This window comes from Ammospiza nelsoni, chromosome 11, assembly GCF_027579445.1.
Source record: "Ammospiza nelsoni isolate bAmmNel1 chromosome 11, bAmmNel1.pri, whole genome shotgun sequence".
Classification (NCBI taxonomy): domain Eukaryota; kingdom Metazoa; phylum Chordata; class Aves; order Passeriformes; family Passerellidae; genus Ammospiza; species Ammospiza nelsoni.
This window is the reverse complement of record NC_080643.1, coordinates 13,639,235-13,658,743: the sequence shown is the minus strand read 5'-3', so window position 1 is coordinate 13,658,743 and position 19,509 is coordinate 13,639,235. Positions and strand designations below refer to the sequence as shown.

General features: G+C 40.0%; 1 protein-coding gene and 1 long non-coding RNA gene across 2 annotated transcripts; one reads left to right on the top strand and one right to left on the bottom strand.

Annotated features, from left to right (window-relative positions):
* Positions 1-1,676: 1,676 nt before the first annotated feature.
* Positions 1,677-3,932, bottom strand: SELENOK (selenoprotein K). The gene is made up of 4 exons (XM_059480117.1): positions 3,860-3,932; positions 3,220-3,310; positions 2,358-2,438; positions 1,677-1,764 (listed from the first exon to the last, which is right to left on the bottom strand). Exons 1-4 carry the CDS (start codon positions 3,876-3,878, stop codon positions 1,677-1,679), a joined length of 279 nt encoding a protein of 92 aa, XP_059336100.1. The 5' UTR covers positions 3,879-3,932.
* A 1,657-nt stretch (positions 3,933-5,589) lies between these two features.
* Positions 5,590-19,271, top strand: LOC132078315 (uncharacterized). The gene is made up of 3 exons (XR_009419244.1): positions 5,590-5,636; positions 18,461-18,542; positions 19,114-19,271. It is a non-coding gene; the product is annotated as an uncharacterized LOC132078315 (long non-coding RNA).
* The last annotated feature ends 238 nt before the right edge of the window (positions 19,272-19,509 follow it).

Here is a 19,509-nt window from a genome sequence, read left to right as displayed (position 1 = left end):
GGGTTGTAAAACAAAGTAATTTGTTAACAGCATTTTTGAAGTGCTTTTAGAGTATCATTAATAGAAGGAAAATACAGCAAAGTAGAGAGTGTTTGTCCTGAGAGAGTGAGTATTAAAACTCTTAGGAATTGCTGCTTTGACTCTTGAGGGACCATCTCTATCAACTGTAAATATGTATTTTTATCTCATCTGAATAGCAGAAGACTTATTGTACTTCAGATTTTTTCCGTTTCTAAAAATGATGAGAAAATCAGCCTTGTGACAAGCCAAATATAATTTACTTACAACTTTGCAACTACAGTAAAATGTTCAGAAACTATACAAAGACTTTAGACAGTAAACATGTATTTAATGAAACTGTGGCTCAGTTACACCGGATCCTTGAGGAAGGAGTTCCCAGCACAACTTCATTGATCTGCTTCTATCACAGAACAGTTTCCAGTCAGGCATACACATCCCCATTTGGTCCAGCACTAAACTCTTCTTTTCATCTGGCTGATGTGTATGCTTGTGCCTGCCTCTTCAGCAGGCGTTTACCTAAAAGATAAAGTAGTAACAGTACATTTAAAGAAGCCTTTCTTTGTGAGATAAAATTAAGTAAAAAATTTAAAATAATATCGCTTTTAATTTAGCTAAATGGGACATGCTAAAGACTTGCTAACTATTTCTCAGCAGGTTACACATTGCTGTGAGTACCCAGAAGCCATCTCCACAGTCTTTGCTGGCCTTGTGTCTACTCAACAAGAAAAAAAAAAAAACACCACAACGTCCTGGGGTTTTTCTCCCACTTGGAAGAAGCTTATCCTTGTTCCAGTGAACTGAAATACTGGTGTCTGTGTTTCCTGGTATATGAACTTTTTCCTCCAAGGTTTACAGGTATTAACCACCTGCATGGGTTTTTTTTTCCTTGTAACTTTTATTATAGTAACAATGAGAGTGACTGATGAAAAACAAGGATTATTTACTTAAGTCTTAAAGTAAATAAAACCATACTGTAAAATACACTCAGTGTCAGCTGCAACTCCCAGCAGCCAAACTAATTATTAAACAGAATATAATATCAGGCAGCTGTAAGAAATCTTCTAATCTTAACCTCTTTTAATTTTACCTCTATTTTTAAGAAATTCTGATTTTTACACTTTACTGGAATTCAAGATTGGTATGGTTGTATCATTGTAATGGGGGAAAAAACCCATTTTTACTGTCTTGTAACAACTTTATATTTTTCTTTCTTTTTTATTGAGAAATATCAACTTTAGCCAAAACCCATCATATGTCATATAACTATTAGAAATGCAAACAAAGCATCATTTTCTAACAATCCGATTTTTAAATTAGCAGCCAAAAACGATGAGAAGTTATAAATAACTTATCAGCTGTGCTCAAAAATCTTTGCTGCACTTTGTCCATCGACTTCTGGGCAATTAAAAGTGAAATCCCACCCTTCCTAAACCGAAATAATTTTTAACATCCCTTCCCCCTGCTTTTTCTCCCCTTTACTGGAAGTATCTTTATTTCTTTTATTATTGAATAATTTTGGTTATTTTTCTGTTTTGGTAACTTGTGCAGCAGGAGGACAAAACACTCCATTCTACCTTAACCCTGCATTAACACTGCTATTAAAAAAAAACCCAAACCCTCCAAAGCAGGATGCAGCAGATTTGGAATTACCTTCCTCATCCACCTCCAGCCATGGGTGGTGGACTGGGGCCTGCACCCCAGTGATTTATTCGGCCCATCCGACGGCGAGGATTTGCTGGAGGCCTGAAAAGAAAGGAGTTCTCCCTTCATTAAACTTTTCAACTAGAAATACAATAACTGCTTCTAGATGTCAGTAGCGAGAAAGTCTGAATCTCTAAAGTTGAGTTTCACCTGGAAAGCTGTAAGAAAACCCAAACCCCACTATCACAGAAATCCTCTCCTGTTTCATTACTGCTGTGTGATGTGAGAAGGCCACAGAGCACTGATGCTTTTACACAGTCCTACAAAACCCTTTGGCTGCAGTGTTCATGGAAATTACACCCCTGTAACAGTGTTCTGCTTTAGGTAATATAATACAAGAAATGACTGCACTAATGCAAGTCAAATGCTGAGTACAAACATGTCTAAGAAAATAAGATTTTAACAAAGATATATCTTGTCTCCTAGGCAGGCTTCAGAAATATTTTCAGAGATGTTAGTCTGTCTGTACTGCTATTGCAGCTGTCCAAAGCTGTGTATTGTTACCAATAATAGTGCAGATAACCATTTTAGCCTTCCTGCACAACCCAATTCAAACCCAAATCACAACTGTAATCTACTCAGATTCATGTCACTTCACCAAGAGAGGGGAAAATGTGTGAATATGAAAAAAATACCCTCTTCCATCATGGTATCCTGAATAGGAGGAAGATGTGTAGCCTCTTCTTCTTAAATCTGGTTGAATAATGCTCTGGAAACTGAAAAATTAAAACAAGGGTTAGGTGAATTGATAGCCAGGTACAGTTTTTGAATATTGTGATTGGAAAGAAATGGCCTGAAAAACAGCAAGTAGTGTTCAGGAATGAACAGTGTATCTTCTCACGATCACTGTTGTTTAAATCTTGGCAATTTGTCTCCTACATACAAAACTAAAATCTGAAATAATTCCAAATTACAATGAAGCTTAAATTATAAAATCTAAATTACATTATATGTTTTAAATTATAAATAATAATAAATTATGTATTAAAATTATAAAATCTAGTTTCCTTGGTAATATACAAGAAATGCATAAAGTATAAATTTATAACTGAAATCACTAAGAACTGTTGAAAACATCACATGAACTTTCTGTTTGTTAACTGGCTTTGATCCAAATTTTTGTTTACTGTGTGATTACTTTTACATAGTCAGAATCTATTGTCACCAGTAGAAATTCTCCAAACACCTTAATTATTTGATCAGCTAGTAGATGCTTTTTAACAAAAATGTGTATTTTCTTTTTGCAGTGTCAACATAGATGAAATGTAAGAAAACTCATTTGAACTGCCAATAAGTTATAGTCACTTTTCATGCACTTTTTGTTAAGTATACTGTGCTTAACAGGCACAACCACATAGTTGTAGTAAAGCATTTATACATATGGAATGCTAAAGAGTAAATATAATATTTTTATTGTTGTGTACTGATAGCACTGTGTAACTTCTACCTATGTCAAATCTAAAATGAAGCTCAGCAAAAGAATTAACTTCTACTTACAACAGAACCACAAAATCTGCTATTGACCAGAAGAAATCTGTTATAGATGACAACCTCCAGGGAGCCCGACTCTGGTTATCCAAAACTTGTCCTGTAACACATCCAGATACAAGAAATGACGTTCAGTGTGTGACACTGAACAGTGCATTACACAAAACCAGATCTGCTAAGTCCAGAGTTTGCAGCTGGGACGGTGAAACTGCTCTTCATGGCAGGGAGTTTCATTTTCCGCAGGTTACTGCCCAAGTACGTCAGCTAAAAGGGTCAGCACCGCCACAGGGGCTCTCCGTCCAGAAAACCCACAAACAGCACCAGGCAGAGTCTGATTCCCCATAAGCGGTTCAAGCGTGGCCGTGTGACGCTCCCGGTGTCTGCAGCACGCACTTGAACTCGTCAAAGTCCCCAAATCCGCTTTAGAAGCAGACCAGGCTCGGCCACAGGCCGCAGGGCAGCGCCGGGTGACGCGACACCGGCAGCTGCCAGATCCTGCCCGGCTGTCCCGGCTGTCCCGGCAGCGGCGGCGCTGGGGGCGGCGCTCCGCGCAGCGCAGCCCCGGTGCCCCCGGTCGGTGCCCAGCCCCCGGCCCGGCCCCCCACCGCTGCGGACACACACCGCGGTGCCGCGGGCCCCGGCCCCTCACCGTTCGAGATGTACACCATGGCTGCCCGCCGGCCCGGCCCGGCCCCGCCCCTGCGCCTGCGCGGCCGCCGCGCGCATGGGCAGCGAGCGGTGACGGCGGCACCCGCGGAGGAGCGGCCGGGGTGCTTTGGTGGCGCTGGGCTCCGCGTCCCTTCGCCTCAGGGCAAGGGCATGAGATTAACGGGGTCCCGCTCAGGACCGCCTGTTATCGAGGGGTCCCTGTCTGGAATGGTCTGCCTCGGGAGGTGGTGGAGTCACCATCCCTGGATGTGTTAAAAAAAAGACTGGATGTGGCACTCGGTGCTATGGTTTAGTTGAGGTGTCAGGGAACAGGTTGGACTCGATTATCTTGAAGGTCTCTTCCAAGTTTGTGATTCTGTTATTCTGTCAGCAGCCCTGTTACTAACGAGTTTTCCCTCGGCATCCTGGATAACGAGGGGTCCCCCTGAGCAGCCGCTGTTATTAACCAGGCTCCTCCCAGTGCCCCTGGTAACGAGGGATCCCCTCACAGTCCGGGTACCGGGACTCCTCAACAGCCGCTTTTATTAACGAGGGGTTCCCTCACATCCCCGGTCCCGGGACCCTCAGCAGCCGCTGTTATTAACGAGAGATCTCCTCACCGCCCCAGTACCGGGACCCCTCGGCAGCCGCGGCGGGGCCGACCTGAAGCGGGCGGTGCTCAGGGAACGGCTCCTCCCTCCGAGGGGGCGGGTCTGGTTAAATTATTTATTAAATAAATAATATTATTATATAAATAAATATTATTATTTATTAAATAAAATAAATAATAATTTATCATTTCAGTGCTGTTGGAGCTTCTCTGTCGCGTTTAGGATAGTAACGGGAGTTGGAATAGTCTGTCACGGTTTCATAAAAACGAAGTGTTCTCAGTTGCCTTCTGCGGTAATGATAGAATTACAACCAAGTGCAGAAATAATTTAACATTTCTCTCCAAAGGGAACTTTTGTGCCCTGTATTTAATGACAAGCATGTGGCTACGTACATTATGTTCATGGGAATGTTCAACCCTAACTCGGGAATTTGTTTTAATTTATTTTATTTTTATAAAAACCTTGCCCTGCAAATATTGGCTAGCATTCCTTTTCTAGGAGAATACACACTTGTAAAGTTGGGGGGTAACTATACAGCTTTATGGGCAAATTTAATACAATACCTTCTGTCTCTGAGTTTTTAAGCTGAACTAATAAAGAAGGAATGTTTAATTCTGATGTGAAACAGCAATTTAAAAAAATTATGTAAAAACACTTTAATACTTCCTCTGCAAGAGCTATATTTTCCTAATGATAATGGGGTAAAGTCCTTTGCTAAGAGGGGAATAACAGAAGAGTGTTTTCTGAAAGTGGAATTGTAATACAGTGTTTCTGACAGTGCAGCTGTCCCACAGTAAAAAAATTGTTTGGACCTGATAGGTATTTATAAATGTTCGATGTTTATGAATAAACTCTTGCAAACAACTGAAAGCAATTAGCAAAGAAGAGTGTCTGTAACATGTATGAGCACAGTTTGTGGTAATTGGGGGTGGGGCTGAGCCTCATCATCCCCAATGAGCTACAGCTGTGAGAAACAGGTGAGCAGCATTAAAGGTAACGAGACTTGGTGTGCACTGACCAACCACCAAAGGGAGCAGAGGCCACACAGGTGCAGTGCATCAACTGGAGGGGATAAAAGGTTGGGCTAACAAAGGACAGACTCCTGCAGCCTCCTGAGGTGGTGGGATGTTCCTCTGTACGGGCAGACTCCTGAAGCCTTCTGAAGAGGTATGGTGTTACTGTGTATGGGCTGAAACTTTCTGAAATTGTATGGGGATACTCTGTGTATGGTGGCTCTCTTGACTGTGAGATATGCTGTGACACTTGCTAGGACAGTAATGAGGTGTCTAAAATAAGTATTTGTCATCATTGTAAGAGCTGGCTAATCTGCAATGTGATAAAAGATGCAATACAAAAGCGTTTGGAAAATAGTGCTGCAGAGTGCAACAAACCAGGCATAAACACAGGCAGTGTGTTAAAATAATCCAGGGACACCACCTCTGTACCTTTTGCTTTCCCAATGACTGAAAATCCCCAAACATCAAAGGTGGTTAGTGAGTTCTTAATGTGCTCTATTTTTTGTTGTTGTTGTTTGTTTAGCTTTTTGTTATTTGTTTTTTTTTTTTTGGTTTTTTCTCTTGGGGTAGAGGACTTTTTAAAATAAAATAAAATGTGATCTAGTCTTAGGTTTTTTAATAACAGGGATAAGTAATAGTTCAGTGCCCTAAGGTTATATAAATAAAAGACAATCTTCCTCTGTGACATGTACTTCTGGTGAATGAAACTAAAGAACTTTTTAAAAATTGCATTATCAACGTGTCTTGGCCTGTCCTTGGATGGGTAGGGAGGAGGAATGGGAGGAGCTCTCCCTGTGCAGCTCAGTTTGTGCTAAGCACAGTTTGTAGTGTTGTTGGCGGCTCAGCAGCTGTGCCATGAGCTGTGGTGGAGCTCACTCCTGGGAATGCCATGGCCCTGTGTCCCACTTAGCCCCACCTGGGCTTCCCCCTTTGGGGCTGGCAGATTCAGAGGATCAAGGGGCTGTGCACCTGTGCTTAAAGAGCAGTGGCATTTGGAGAGTCAGCAGCAGAAATGCAAACCAGCTGGGTGTCCTTGTGAGGGTGGGTGCTGTGAGCAGAGGTGTGTAAGAGCTAAAAGTTACCAGCAGTGCTCTTTGGAAGCTGGGGAGCTGTGATTATTTGATAATAGGCCAAGGAAATATTTGTGAAATGCCATGAAAGAGTAGTATGGGCTGTACATTAGGACAAGAAATTGAAAAAGTCCAGTGTTTTTTACATTTATTTTTTTTAATGCCTTCTGAACTATCAATGGGTTACTTTCTGTTTTTAAATGGTTTGAGCTTTTTGCACTTGGTTCCAGGTGCATTTGTATATTTTTCATTCCTTGTGAACTGTGTTTCATACCTACACCTAAGTACCAATGTCTGAGCTACATATTACTGTCTTTTAGCAATGTGTTCTATTTTTTCATGGAAAGTAACAAAACCACATGTCAGCTATTTTGATAGCATTTTCTATGTTGAGGGATGATCTTTTAGTTGTGGTGCAAGAGAACCTGAAAATGGTGTGTATAGAGTGGTGATACAGCATGAGCAGAAACTTGACCCTGCCCTGAAGAGGATTTGCAATGTACTGATCACATATGATAGCAGAAATAGGAAAGCCACTTTTTTTGTCTTGCTGACCTATAGTTATTTCACATAGTGATTATCTTGTTGCACCAGCATACAATTAAAATAGAAGCATTCAAAACTTAACTTGGACTTGAATTATTCATAACAGACCTGATTATGTAGTATTTGTTTTATGCACACAAAATTAATATGGTATGTCTTCGAATGAGAAGGTCTTCTGAATTCCACATTATGAATGTGGAATGTTTATTGCAACATAAACATAACACTCAGCGGATATTTCACAGGATTCTATTTATTAACTGCTTTCATAAGAAAAATTTAAATAATTTGCTGTTTGTGGAAGAGCTGATATTCACTTCTTGGGACTAGCTTGTGTTGATTTTATGACAAAATTTTAAGTAGAATTTACCTATTTAGGTAGCTTAAACCCTTGAATAATTGATTGAAAACCCTTTTTTTTTTTTTAACTTTGGCACTCCAGATAGAGATCTCTTTAACTGAGAGCCCACAACACATAAAAATATCCTGTACAGATTTCAACTGGAAGGTACATTTTGCAAAATCAGCATCTCTGATCCTGGCATAAAATCAGGTCAAGTGCATAAGCACATAATGCTGTGGACAATTTTTTCCCCTGGCTGGTCAGAGACTAGACGTTCTACTAAAGGAATTTGTCTGCAAATTGTTTGTTTATACAATTTCTTGAGATCTGAATAACAAACATGAAGAAGCTTTTGTGAGAAACGGTGGCTTGCTTTTCATAATTTAGAAAGGTTTATTAAACCTTATCAAAAATACAGCAGAAGACTGAATAGAGAAAAAGGCTACTGTGCTGGGAGCAAAGGGTTTTCCCTACCATGTCCTCACCTACACAGTGGAGGTTTTGCCTTTTAACCCTTTAACCCCTCCCAAAGTTCTGTCCGTCATCACCTTCTTCTCTGTCCAGTGTAGAGATCTTTTCCTCAAATCCTCATTGGATGTCAGATGTCACCATAGTGCCAAGCTGGCCCTCCCAGATGTCCTGACCCTGGCTGTCTCTTGATAACCACATGAGGGGGTAAAACATAACTATAAATCTATAAAACTTTTCTTAACCTATAGAAATATTTGTTAATTTGTTAATTGTGTGAGTCAATCATCGCATTACTCATCTATCACATTTTAGTTCAAAATTATTACACTTAAGAGTGTTATATTACACTTAAGAGTTTGAAAGCATGTCTGTGCTGGAGGAATGCCAAAGGACTGCCTTGTGCTTTTTATATTTCTTTAGATAACATCATATCCTTATATACAGAAAGCCATAACTGTGTGTATTACATATTCTTCTAAAAAACCAAGACTTACCCTGCCCTAGAATGAAATTGGTGGTCACCAATTAAAAGTTGTATGAGAGCCTAGAAAGAGACTTCATTGCTGTAGGCAGAGTGAGCATTTAATGTGAGAGTGCTGCATTTAATGTTGGGGCAGGGAAAGAGCAGGTTACTCCCTGCTGGAAGTACTGAGTGAGGAAATGCCCGGGATTCGGGCATGGGATGCCTGCAGTGTCCATCGGGCGGCAGCGCGGCTGGGATGGAACGGGACCTGCCTTGTTCCACTGCGCTGCGAATGCTCTGCGCCTTCGGCTCAGCACAGCTGGATCCTCCTTTAGAGAAAAGTCCTTGCTCCGCTGCCACCTGACACTTTGTCATGCATTAAAGGCAAATTCTTCCCGCGTCGAGGACTGGTGTCAGCTACACAAATTTAGAATTTGTTAGAAGCTTCATATAGGCAGCGTTTTGGGTAAAGTGGGAGACATGCTTGTATGTTTACGCATCATTATTTTATTGATGGGAATGATTGGGGGTTTTTTTTTGTTTGTGGTGTTGTTGGCCTTTTTTCTTTTTTCCTCCAGCTCCGCATACTTCCCCCAATTAGTGGGATAGCAAACTTCCTTTTTTGTTAGTGGAACAATTGGCTTTTTGTATAAATGAAAAAAAAGGTGAACATAAATGAATGTAATAGTGATCTTTTGAAACATAGCAGATAGGAAAAATAATGATCATGACATGGGTCAACTGCAAATAAAAATCAAGTCCTCAAACCTTTGTGGTAAGTTAATGGCAAAGCCTGAAATAGAACTGCCCTGCTTACTCTCCTACTTATGTAATTTCTTGAGGATGTACTTGAATCTGTCAGGTAGAGGAAGCAAAAGCAGTCTCAGACTGTCAGTGTTTTGGTTTAAGGCAAATATCCTTTGCCTTGTTATGCTCTCTGCTGATACAGGAAAATTTGATTTTTCATGTACCTGATGAGTCTGGATTGTGAATGTGTGCACACACATGGTGCCTACTTTGGCGTGTTTTTCGTCTTTTCTTAATTCTTTGAAAATATTTGGCTTTCTAAGGAAAACTAAGATTTATTACAATGAAATTTGAAGAATAAGTGTTCACGTTACAGATTATCCTTTTCCACCTCTGTTCCTTTATTTTAAAATCCTCTTTGTAAAGGTAGCTTGTAAACACACCTACAGATTTTGTGTAGTTGTTGCCACCTCCTAGATTTTACTTTTTGGTACTAGCAGTGGTGTCATTTTTCTGTTGTGGTGTCTTTAGAAATGAACAGGAATCATTAACCAGGGAAATGGATTTGTAAAGACAGATGTGAATGTTGCCTTTTCTGCCAGACTGTTTAGCCCACAGACCAGGGCAGTGCATCAGCTGCAGGGGACCATGTAGTTCAGCTGATGTCACAGTCTTCTACTGTGGTTTTGGTCTTATCTGCACACAAAAATTTGCTTGTACTGATTTGTTTAGCTTGATAGTACTAGAAAATCAGGGAGAGATGCTCTAAAGACTGAAAGGATAAACATTTGAAGGGGAAAATGGCATCTCAAAATGCTCAAGAGCGGTTTAAATGCCAGACATAATATCTAAGTAAACCCGGTGTCCTTCTAAAGGTTTTACATTGAATGTGTTCTCTGGAGCCTGCTAGGGCATATAGTGTGTTTCTGTTATCTGTAAAAGCTGTCTTAATTGTTTGGCATACATTAGACTGTCTGTTTTTGGTGATAGCTTGGTTGTGAGTACACTCAAAAGAGGGGGAAAAAAAGCTTTAGCTCACTGATGCTGTGGAGCTGCTTGCAGATAGCTGGATATTCTTATCAGCCACCTGGTGGGAGAGGTATGGGCTGTTTGACTGAGGAAACTCCTGCATGAAAAGTGGAAAAGAAGCTGGGAAGACTTGCTTTCCAGCAAGGTGCTACTGTTTGTCATTTATCTTTATTTTTGTGTCTGAGCCAACTACAGCACAAAACAGATACTGGAGTCCTCTGGCCTCACTGATGTGCTATCCCTGAAAATGTGTGCAGCTGGGACATCCCTGTGCTGTTTCCTGCTGGATGTGCAGGGGTTGCATTTACACTGATGACTGAGTGAGTAGAAGTGTTTCTTCTTGATTCATATTTGCTTTGCTGTGTGTTTGGAGATTTGTGTCTGCATTTGGAGCCTTTTAATGGGCACTTGAATGTGCCACTGCCGTGCCAGGAGTGGATTCCCCTGATGAAGCAAGGCTGAGATTGCACAGCAGCTGGAGCTCTCCTGCAGCGTGGGCACAGAGTGATCAGCTCTGCTCATGGGCTGTGCACGCTGAGGACTGGCAGCTGGCAAAGATGCTGTGTGGATAAGCAGTTCTGGAATCAACAGATTTCAGCAAATGAAACCCTGTTTTTTCCTTTCTGTGCAGCAGTCATGGCCAGCAGTTTCCTTGTCAGTGGAAATGGTATAAAACCGTACATGACAAGATTAACATAAATTTTGAGAATTTCGCTTACTGCATTTGAAAGGGTGATGCAAATAAGGTGGCAAATTGAACAAGGCTCTAGCTGTGGCTAGAGGCATCTCTGATACTTGATATATCCTTTTAGCTGTTAAACTTTCTTCAACTGCTACAGACTTAACAGCCAAGGTAGAAATAGCACCTGGGGTACTTGGCAGAAGTAGGTGGATGAAGCCAATTCCATAATCTATTTGGTGAGTGAAATGTTCAAGTGATAATTGGAACATTGTTCTAAAGAGCTTGCATGGTTCTCTTGTTGTATTACTATCAATTTTTGTCTTCTAAAAATTTCTTATTTCAATGGAATGTATTTGTGCAATCAAAACACCTTTGAATGAGTGCAAACAGTGCAGGTATTTTAAAAGCATTTTTGAAGTGATTATTGGAGGTTGGAAAAGTTCGTGCAGGACTATACCCCATGTGAGGGACCCCAGGTTGGAGGAGGGGAAAGACTCTTTGACTAGTGAATGAAACAGTCTGTGATGAACAGACCAGCAGCCCCATTCCCTGTCTCCCTGTGCTGCTGGGGAGAGGAGACAGAGCTTGGGAAGGAGAGAGGCGTAGTAGGAAGGTAGTTTTAAGATTATTTTACTTCTCTTTATCCTACTCTGATTTTGCAAGTAATAAATTCAGTTAATACACCAAATTCAAATGTGTTTTGCCTGTGATGGTATTTAGTGAGTAATCTCTCTCCTGGACCTTAACCCATGAACCTTTCATTGTATTTTCTCTTCCCTGTCCTGTTGTGAAGGGGAGTGATAAAGTGGCTTTGGTGGTGCCTGGTGTCCAACCCACCATAAAGAGTTAATTGCAGAAGTGTTATCTAATATCTGGTTGTGGAGCACACGCCTCCTCCCAGGTTTAGCTTTTGTGCAAAAAATCACATTTGCTTCTGTCATTATCACGTGATAGAGTATCCTGAAGATTCTGATTTTAAGATAAAGTGACATTCTTTACTATCCTATTTACTGCATTTTCCATCTTTTTCTCATTTAATGCAATCCACTGCATTATATCTCACAATCTAGAAGATAATGTACATGGGCTCTGCGCTATCGGAGGCAGAACTAACCCCCAGTAAGAAATTGCATATAAACTTGAACATTTTTTGTTCTTTTTCATCAGATGACAGATTTTAGATGAAAAAACCACAGTTTCAGTTCTTTACAGTCATATTGTCATGACTGTAAATAGTCTTCCTTTTATGCCTGACTTAAATGGGTTTCAAATTCAGAAGGATCTTCAGTAGCTCCTTTATATTTAAAATTAATTGCAATTGAATTATCATGTGTTTCGTGCTTAAGGAAGCAGAAAAGCCTACCTGTAAAGAATTCTGAAGTGCTAATTTTATTCATCAATAACTGTGGTAAAAATTAAAGTTCTCCAGCAATCCAGTCAGTGTGAAGCTGAGCTTCAGTGGTACAGAAAAAGAATGCGAGCCAGACTAACTAATGACATGATAAAATTTCTTGTTGAGTTCTCCCATAAAGTAATATGTTGAATTCTAATTACTGCATTAAACAAAATGTCTTACAGTAGTATTGAAGAAGATGGTAAAAGTTGATTTCTTTTAGAAACAAAGGCAGAGATAGACTGGTGGTATCTGAAAAAATAAAATGAGAGTCAAAATATATAAACATGTCAATGGATTAAGCAGCAGAAAATTTTTAGTTTTCTTTGGTAACAAATATTTGATGACAGTGGAAATTTAGTGGGTGGTAAATGGTATCTTTATGGTCTTGTGACAGAAAAGCACTTCCATGTGGAAGGAGGTGGTTCTTGCCACAAAAACACCCCAACAAAACCTGCAGAGTCAGACTGTTTTTCTTGAGACTTGAAACCAAGCATTTTAGATCTTATGCTTTCATAGTAGGATGCTTACATTCTAGACTGCTGTCAAAACTAAATTTCTTTTTGGAAGAAGTAGAGGTGAGTTTAAGGAAAGATATTTTTTCCTTAGGCATTGGATTCCTTCAGTCTTCTTGCTGTTGGACAAAAGAAAGTAATCTGTGACAATCAAAAGGAGTTGCAAGCTTTTGACTAAGCAAAGTGTTTAAATTTGTGCTTTAAAACCAGTCAGGTGTATAAGCAATCACCTCTGAGTCTCCAAGCAGTAGGAGTTAAGCTGAGATGTTTGACTAAGGAGCTTATTCTCAGATTTATCTCAACTGGGATCTCCTGAGCTTTTCTTTGAAGTGTTTGACAGCAGGTACTGGAGAGAGATACAGCAAAGCATTTGATGCCTGGAACTCCTTTCAGAGACTTTCCAGTCATCCTTGCTGCCTCCTGCTGTGGATCTGCAGCCTTTTTATGGGCATTAGAAGCAGCCATTGGGCTGCAGGATTGGCTTCTCTCCCTCTGTTTGTGTTCCAGCTGCATGTGTCCCATCATTAACAGAGCTTTTCAGTCTGTCTTGGCAGAGTTTGTCTAACTCATTCCAAAGGCAAGACAATCCTGTCCTGCACTGTCCCACTGTGTGACATGGTCTTGCAGAGAACCAGTGAGCACCAGTTGGTTGTGAGGGTGAAGTCAGGCACCAGCATGAAAACACAAGGATTTTAACAAGCAGGTCTCATGGCTGGTTTCTTTATGAAGGATGTACCCCAACCCAACTTGCTGCAGCCCAGTTGCTTTGGCAGCATTCATCTCCTGAAGCTCTAAGTGATGATGGGTATCACCTGTGTAATGCTTTAGGTGGGTGGCACTGGTGGAGAAGGTGCCCCTGAGCATTTCCCAGCTGCACCACGACCCTGTGGGCTGGGGTTTGCTGCTGACCCAGCACAGCACACACTGTCCCCAGCAGGTCACAGGGCAGAGGGGCTTGGTGTCCAGCTCTTCAGGTGGATGCCAGAGGGAAGGACAAGGATGCCAGGCCTGAGGCAACTGGTTTTGTTTGTTGTGCAGAAAATCTGCAGGTGAGTGGCAGCAAGGTAAGCAGGAGACAGTTGGTGATGAAGTTCTGTGTTTAATTGGCTATTTCCTTCTCTTGAAGACCTATCCTGCACCCTTCAAACCTTTAATAATTTTAAATCATTAAGGAGAGAGAAAGTGTAAAGATTGTTTCTCTGGGCTCACACTTTCACCCTGTAACATAATCCTTTATGTTACAAGGCTTTCTTCCAGGCTGTTAGCCAGGTACACCAATCTCTTAGACTTAATCAAAGAAATGACAACTAAAATAGTGTGAGAGAAGCTTCCAAAAAATCGAACTCACAGCAGACTACAATGCTTTATTAAGCTAATAGACATTAGAAGATGCTTGTTTCCAGATTCCTCTCTTTTTAAGCTGTTCAAAACATGCTCCTGAGGGCAAGCTGAAAAAAAAATCAATGGAGAACAGTTTTGGCTATCACTTTGTTTCCTGCTGCCATATGACTGATCCCATCAGAGTTCACTTGTTTAATGCTGAGAGGCAGAATGCAGGTTCTGGAACCATGGGCTGTACTTTGTCAGGTTGCTTTCTTTTGTCAATTACAGCTGTTTTGGAGACGCAGAAACTTCACTAATAGCCTAAAGTTCCTTCTGTTACTTTGGGTTAGTAGCTTTCCATGCATGGAAAACTGACACTGTTGCCTTCAAATTTAAGCTGTGTTTCATTTCTTGACAGCATCATGTGTTGATTTTAAGATATATTTTCCCCCCTCTCAAGACTTATTTTCTAAATCTCTTTTTCAGATGACACCTGACTACGTGAATAATTTTTTTAAAAATAAAAATTTAATAGTAGCTTATGAAATCTTTGCTTTTGCATTGAAATGTCATAATTGGACAGTAAATTGCCTAATTTGCATAGAAGTCACAGTTTCTTGATAACTACTGACAGCAGGTGTCCTTTGGGAACACAAATGCAGAGATTGCTTCTGAGTGTTTTCTTACAAACAGTACAAAATGTGGGGGTCTCTCCCAATGGGTAAATAATTTATACAGTTCTGTACCTTCCTTGAACTGTTCCTTCAGCAGTTTCTGGTCCATTTACAAATGCTGCAGTGATAACATATCCAGTGGGTGAATATATTCAGCATTTGGGTACCCAGAGATTGATGTGTCTGCAAAGTGATTAAGCGCAGAGGAGTAATTTATTATTAAACTTAAATAAAAGAAAAACTGGAATACAACTTCTTCCTTTTAAGCCTCTGAAGCCTTTGAGTCTCTTATTGTTAATTACTGTTAATATATCAGTCTTTTTCTAGTCATTCTTTCATTTTGATGAGTTGAGGTGACTTAATATTTTTACAAACAGAAGCAGGGACAGTGTGCAGGCTTGATGTGAGTGCATTTCAAGATCTGAGTTTTGATCACAGCATTCTTCACTCCCTTTCCATTAACTTTCTTAGGTTTACATTACAGTTTTCATGGTTATCATTGAAATACCTATAGTCAGCTCAAGCTATGTCTAAAATAAAGACAGAATATTTAACTACACTGCGTATTTTAATTTAAGCATGAAACTGAATAAACTTGGTACTTCTGGAAAAACCGGTTCCCTTAATAAGAATAATCAATTACATTTTCCCTTCTGCCACATGGCCAGACATGCAGAGAGATTCTTTCCACCTGGGTTCCTCATGTCATTTGAAAAGCCAGAATTAAAAGGGACAGAACAGGGATTGCAGCCCTCTCCATGTCATTACATAAACTTTCCCTCTGTGCAGCTGGTACATCAAAACCAAAACTACATTAGAATGGACTCAACAGATCTGAACTGTGAGAACAAAAGAACTTTAATTCTATATTGTGATTTTTGTTCTAGAGAATTAGTATTAATGTTATTGTGGGGATCCAAAATCACCTCAGTACAATGTAAAAAGCACCTATGTCTTTTTTTAAGTTTTGTGGATTTTTTTTTTCCCCTCCCTCTTGCTGCCCTCCCTGAGCCTGCCATCCCCTGGCTGTGAAGTGTAGATCTCCTTTTAGCAATATTGAATATATGTGACCCGTAGTAAGAAAAACCCTGAAAATTATGCACTTACTCTCGTCTCAGCAATTACTTCCTTCAGTATTTTATGGCATCTACACAGCCACTGGTAAGTTCAAAATGGTTGGAATAAGCAGAAATTAGAGGAAGTATATAAATAAGCAATTAAATATAGAAGCAAGGGAGAAAAGTGTTTTCTGGGCAAGTGGGTTTTATGCATGAGCTGCAGCTATTTGTCTCCTTGCTGAGAAGTCACCTTCAGAGGTCTGAAGACCCTCTCTAGGCAGGAAATGTCTTTGTGGCTCTGTAACACTGTGTTGTGGCTCCTACCAGCTAGAACAAGGCAGAAATGTCTCTCTCCAGGCTCAAGAGTTACTGCATGTGTTGTATACAGAGAGTTTTCACAACCGGTGTTCTGAAGCCAGTTTAATTTTACTGATTCATTCGTCTTCACGCATAGTCTTTACAGAGCCTCTTAAGCGTGGTCAGTTCTTTATCAGAATTTATTGTACTTGAAATCATCTGGGTCTTTGAGGTCCTAGGCCTGCTGTGACTCTGCAAAATTCCTACAGATTGTTGCTAAATTTTTTTGCAGGAGCTTTCCTATTCTTTGCATATTGATACAGTGCTCATCTCTCATAGAACTAGTGCAGCATTTTGTTGTAAAATGTTGTTGTAAATCACTTTAATGTTTTAAAACATCTTTGCAAGGTGGTGGAATGACTTGGCAGAAAATATTGCAGTTGCTGACAGCAGATTTTTCCCTTAAGAGATAATGCTTGCAAAAAAAAAAAAAAAGAAAAGAGTGTAAGCAGAAAAAAATCTGGAAGTCTCATTGTCCACTTTGGTTCCATGACCTTGGATGTAATTAGAAGATTTCTCAGTTTGTTGCTCAAGCAATGTGTACATAGTCATATAAACAAACTTGACTAATTTAATGAAAGAGGCAAAATTATCTAATCTAGGAGCTGAAATGAAAGGTAACTAAATTGATGTTCTTTTCCTAAGAGATTTTTACTAAAAATTGAACTCTGAGATGTGGACAAATACAGACTCTTAGGTTTTTATGTTAGTTCTATCTACTAAGGAAAAAGAAAACCAGGGTTTTAGTTTTGGCTTTTTTTTTTTTTCCTGAAAACCTTTATGTAATTAAAAAGGTATGAATATTGCCTTTATTCTACAAGGTCATTTGATTAATAATATTATCTATTTCACTAGTGAATATAGTCCTTAGACATTTTTGAATGAAAGTAGGACTTTTTAATCTGACTGTATTCACTGTATCATGGGAAATACTATTCCAGTTATTTCTCATTCTCTTTTGTCAATGAACCTATTTTAAATGTCTGATGCCTGTGATAGCAGTTATGTGAATTCTGATTTTTGTAACACGCATCCTGTTTTATGTATCTTTATTGTTGTTAATCAGATCCATTATGTGTTTTGTAGCATCCTGACTTAGTCCATGCCTTTCTTGCCATGTCTGTCTTTTCTATTGATTGCACAGGAGTGAAGAAGACTGACAGTGTGGCAGTGCTGTTTGTTTTTTTTTTTTCCTTCAGTCTACTCATTCCTTGTTTCTGGACCTGTGGAGGGATGGTTGGAACTCTTGTGCATTGCTGGCTGGTTGTGAGGGAGGAATGTCTGAGGGGCAATGAGTTAATTGATGTATTTAGATGGTGAGGCTGTAGGATAAAGAGCCCCCCAGCCCAGCACAGACTGTTCAGGGGGCTGTGGGCAGCATGAGGCTGCAGTGGCACTCAGACTGCTGCAGGAGCACAGTGCAGCTGCCCTTCATCACCTTGAAACCTCACATAAAATGAGGCTCTGTCAACTTCCCAGATTCCTGATCGCGGCAGACCTGAGGTTGCTTTTGGGGGAATGGCTGTTGGTGCTGACAAATCCAGTTCCTTCCTGGTGAATATTTTTAGGAAAGGGAAGAGTACATGTACTTAAAGCTGAGTGCCAATCATCTTAGGGCAGCAGCACCAGATGACATTCTCTCTCCTCTTCTCACCCTTTTATCCTCAAACTGGTAATGGCCTTTGACAAGCATTGCTGTGATTAAGTAAAGAGACAGATTGCCTTGTTAAAGGTACTTCACAGAGTAGGGAAAAAATACTTTGAAGACTGCTTAGATTAATAATTCATAGTTAGCTGATGTAGCAGGACAAACAAAGTACACTCCAAGTTCCAGTTACCTGGAGATCATGAATGTCACTGCATCCTTAACATAATGGACAAGATGCTGCTTCAGGACTTTAGGGACAATGTATTCATTTTTCTCCACTTTGTCCAATGTGGCAATTAATGTGATTAAGCTAGCGTCAAATGTGTTTTAAATACTGCTGCACTGGGTCGTTAACTTTAACACTGTCATCTTGTTCTCCCTAGTGCATTTGCCTTATTTAAGGGAGGTACTAATGCTCTGCATTCACTTGAATCAAGAATATATTAATTTTTCTCTAGTTCGCAAGATATTACTCAGTTTTCATGTGTTTAGAATTATATTGGACTAATAGGTGAAAAAAATCCAGCCCTATGTCCCTTAGCCACTTGAACTACCACTGGCATAGTAACAAGTGGTTTTATACCCATAGTTTGCAAACCTGTTGGTGTTTAGCCAGTTGAATGTGCTGTTTTATATTTTTATCTTTAATCTTCAAGACTGCCTAGAATAGAAGAAAACTGGATCTGTTCATTGGTCTTACAAAGGACAGGATGCAGTGTGGTTCAGAAGAATTGCCAGGTAATTCTCAAGCAGTTCCTTTTATTCAAAAGATCCATCAAGCCATGCTGGATTTTCTAGGGAGCACTATTGGGATTGGCTGGACACTGCTAAAAGGGCTGGCTGAAGATGTGTGCAGTAGGTCTAGACAGCAGTGATATTGCTTTTAGGGATAACTTAGAGGCAAAACCTGCATATTAAACTGGTTTGATTTGGAAAATCAACTTATGTTTAAGAGTCCCTGTGAGTGAAGTGAAATGCATATAGTAGAAATTTGAGCAAAGGTTCTGGTGCTAGTTCCACAGCCACGAACCCACAGAAACACTTAGGCAGCAATTGGTGCAGGTGGCTTCCAGTCTTTGTCTGAAATTCCTCATATAGTTGAAACAATGAAGTGATTTGATATCATATATAATGGAATCTCTGTGCTAGAAATCTAATGTAACAAAAGAAGGAAAAAGAGTGCATTGATTTTTTTTTTAATTAAAGATATCAGTCTGTCACTGCTCTCATTGTTCACATGTGGGAGCAAGGGTAAGAAAAATGTCTAAAATAAATTCTTATTGTATAATTTTCATGTATTTGACTTTAGGAGAATGAGTCCCTGGCCTTGAGCTTAAAGTGAAGAGGAAATGCACTTGTGTGGGTCTGCGTCTGACAAAATTCCTAGAGAAGCATTGAATACACAAATGTATCTGTTACTGAATTTCAGACATGCTCTTCACATGCTCATGTTGCTTTACTTGGGAGAGTTTTCAAAGTAGTCAAATATTAAATTGCAGACATGTGTTCACCAACATGTGAAAGTGATATGTGAAAGTCTGTTAGGAGCTAGAGTGGAAGTTGATCTGTGAGCTCACTTTCAGTGAGATTAAATACATTCACAGCTTAGGGTGCACAGTTCCATGTGCAGAAAAGCATGTGGTTGTCCAAGGGCTTATACCTAGGAACAATCACTGAATTAAGGTAACTTCACTGAATGAAGTTA

Coding starts and splice junctions, on each gene's coding strand:
- SELENOK (XM_059480117.1), bottom strand. Junction 2,439..3,219: donor GCAGATTTTGTGGTTCTGTT/GTAAGTAGAAGT, acceptor TTAATTTTTCAG/TTTCCAGAGCATTATTCAAC. Junction 1,765..2,357: donor GGATACCATGATGGAAGAGG/GTATTTTTTTCA, acceptor CTTTCTTTTCAG/GCCTCCAGCAAATCCTCGCC.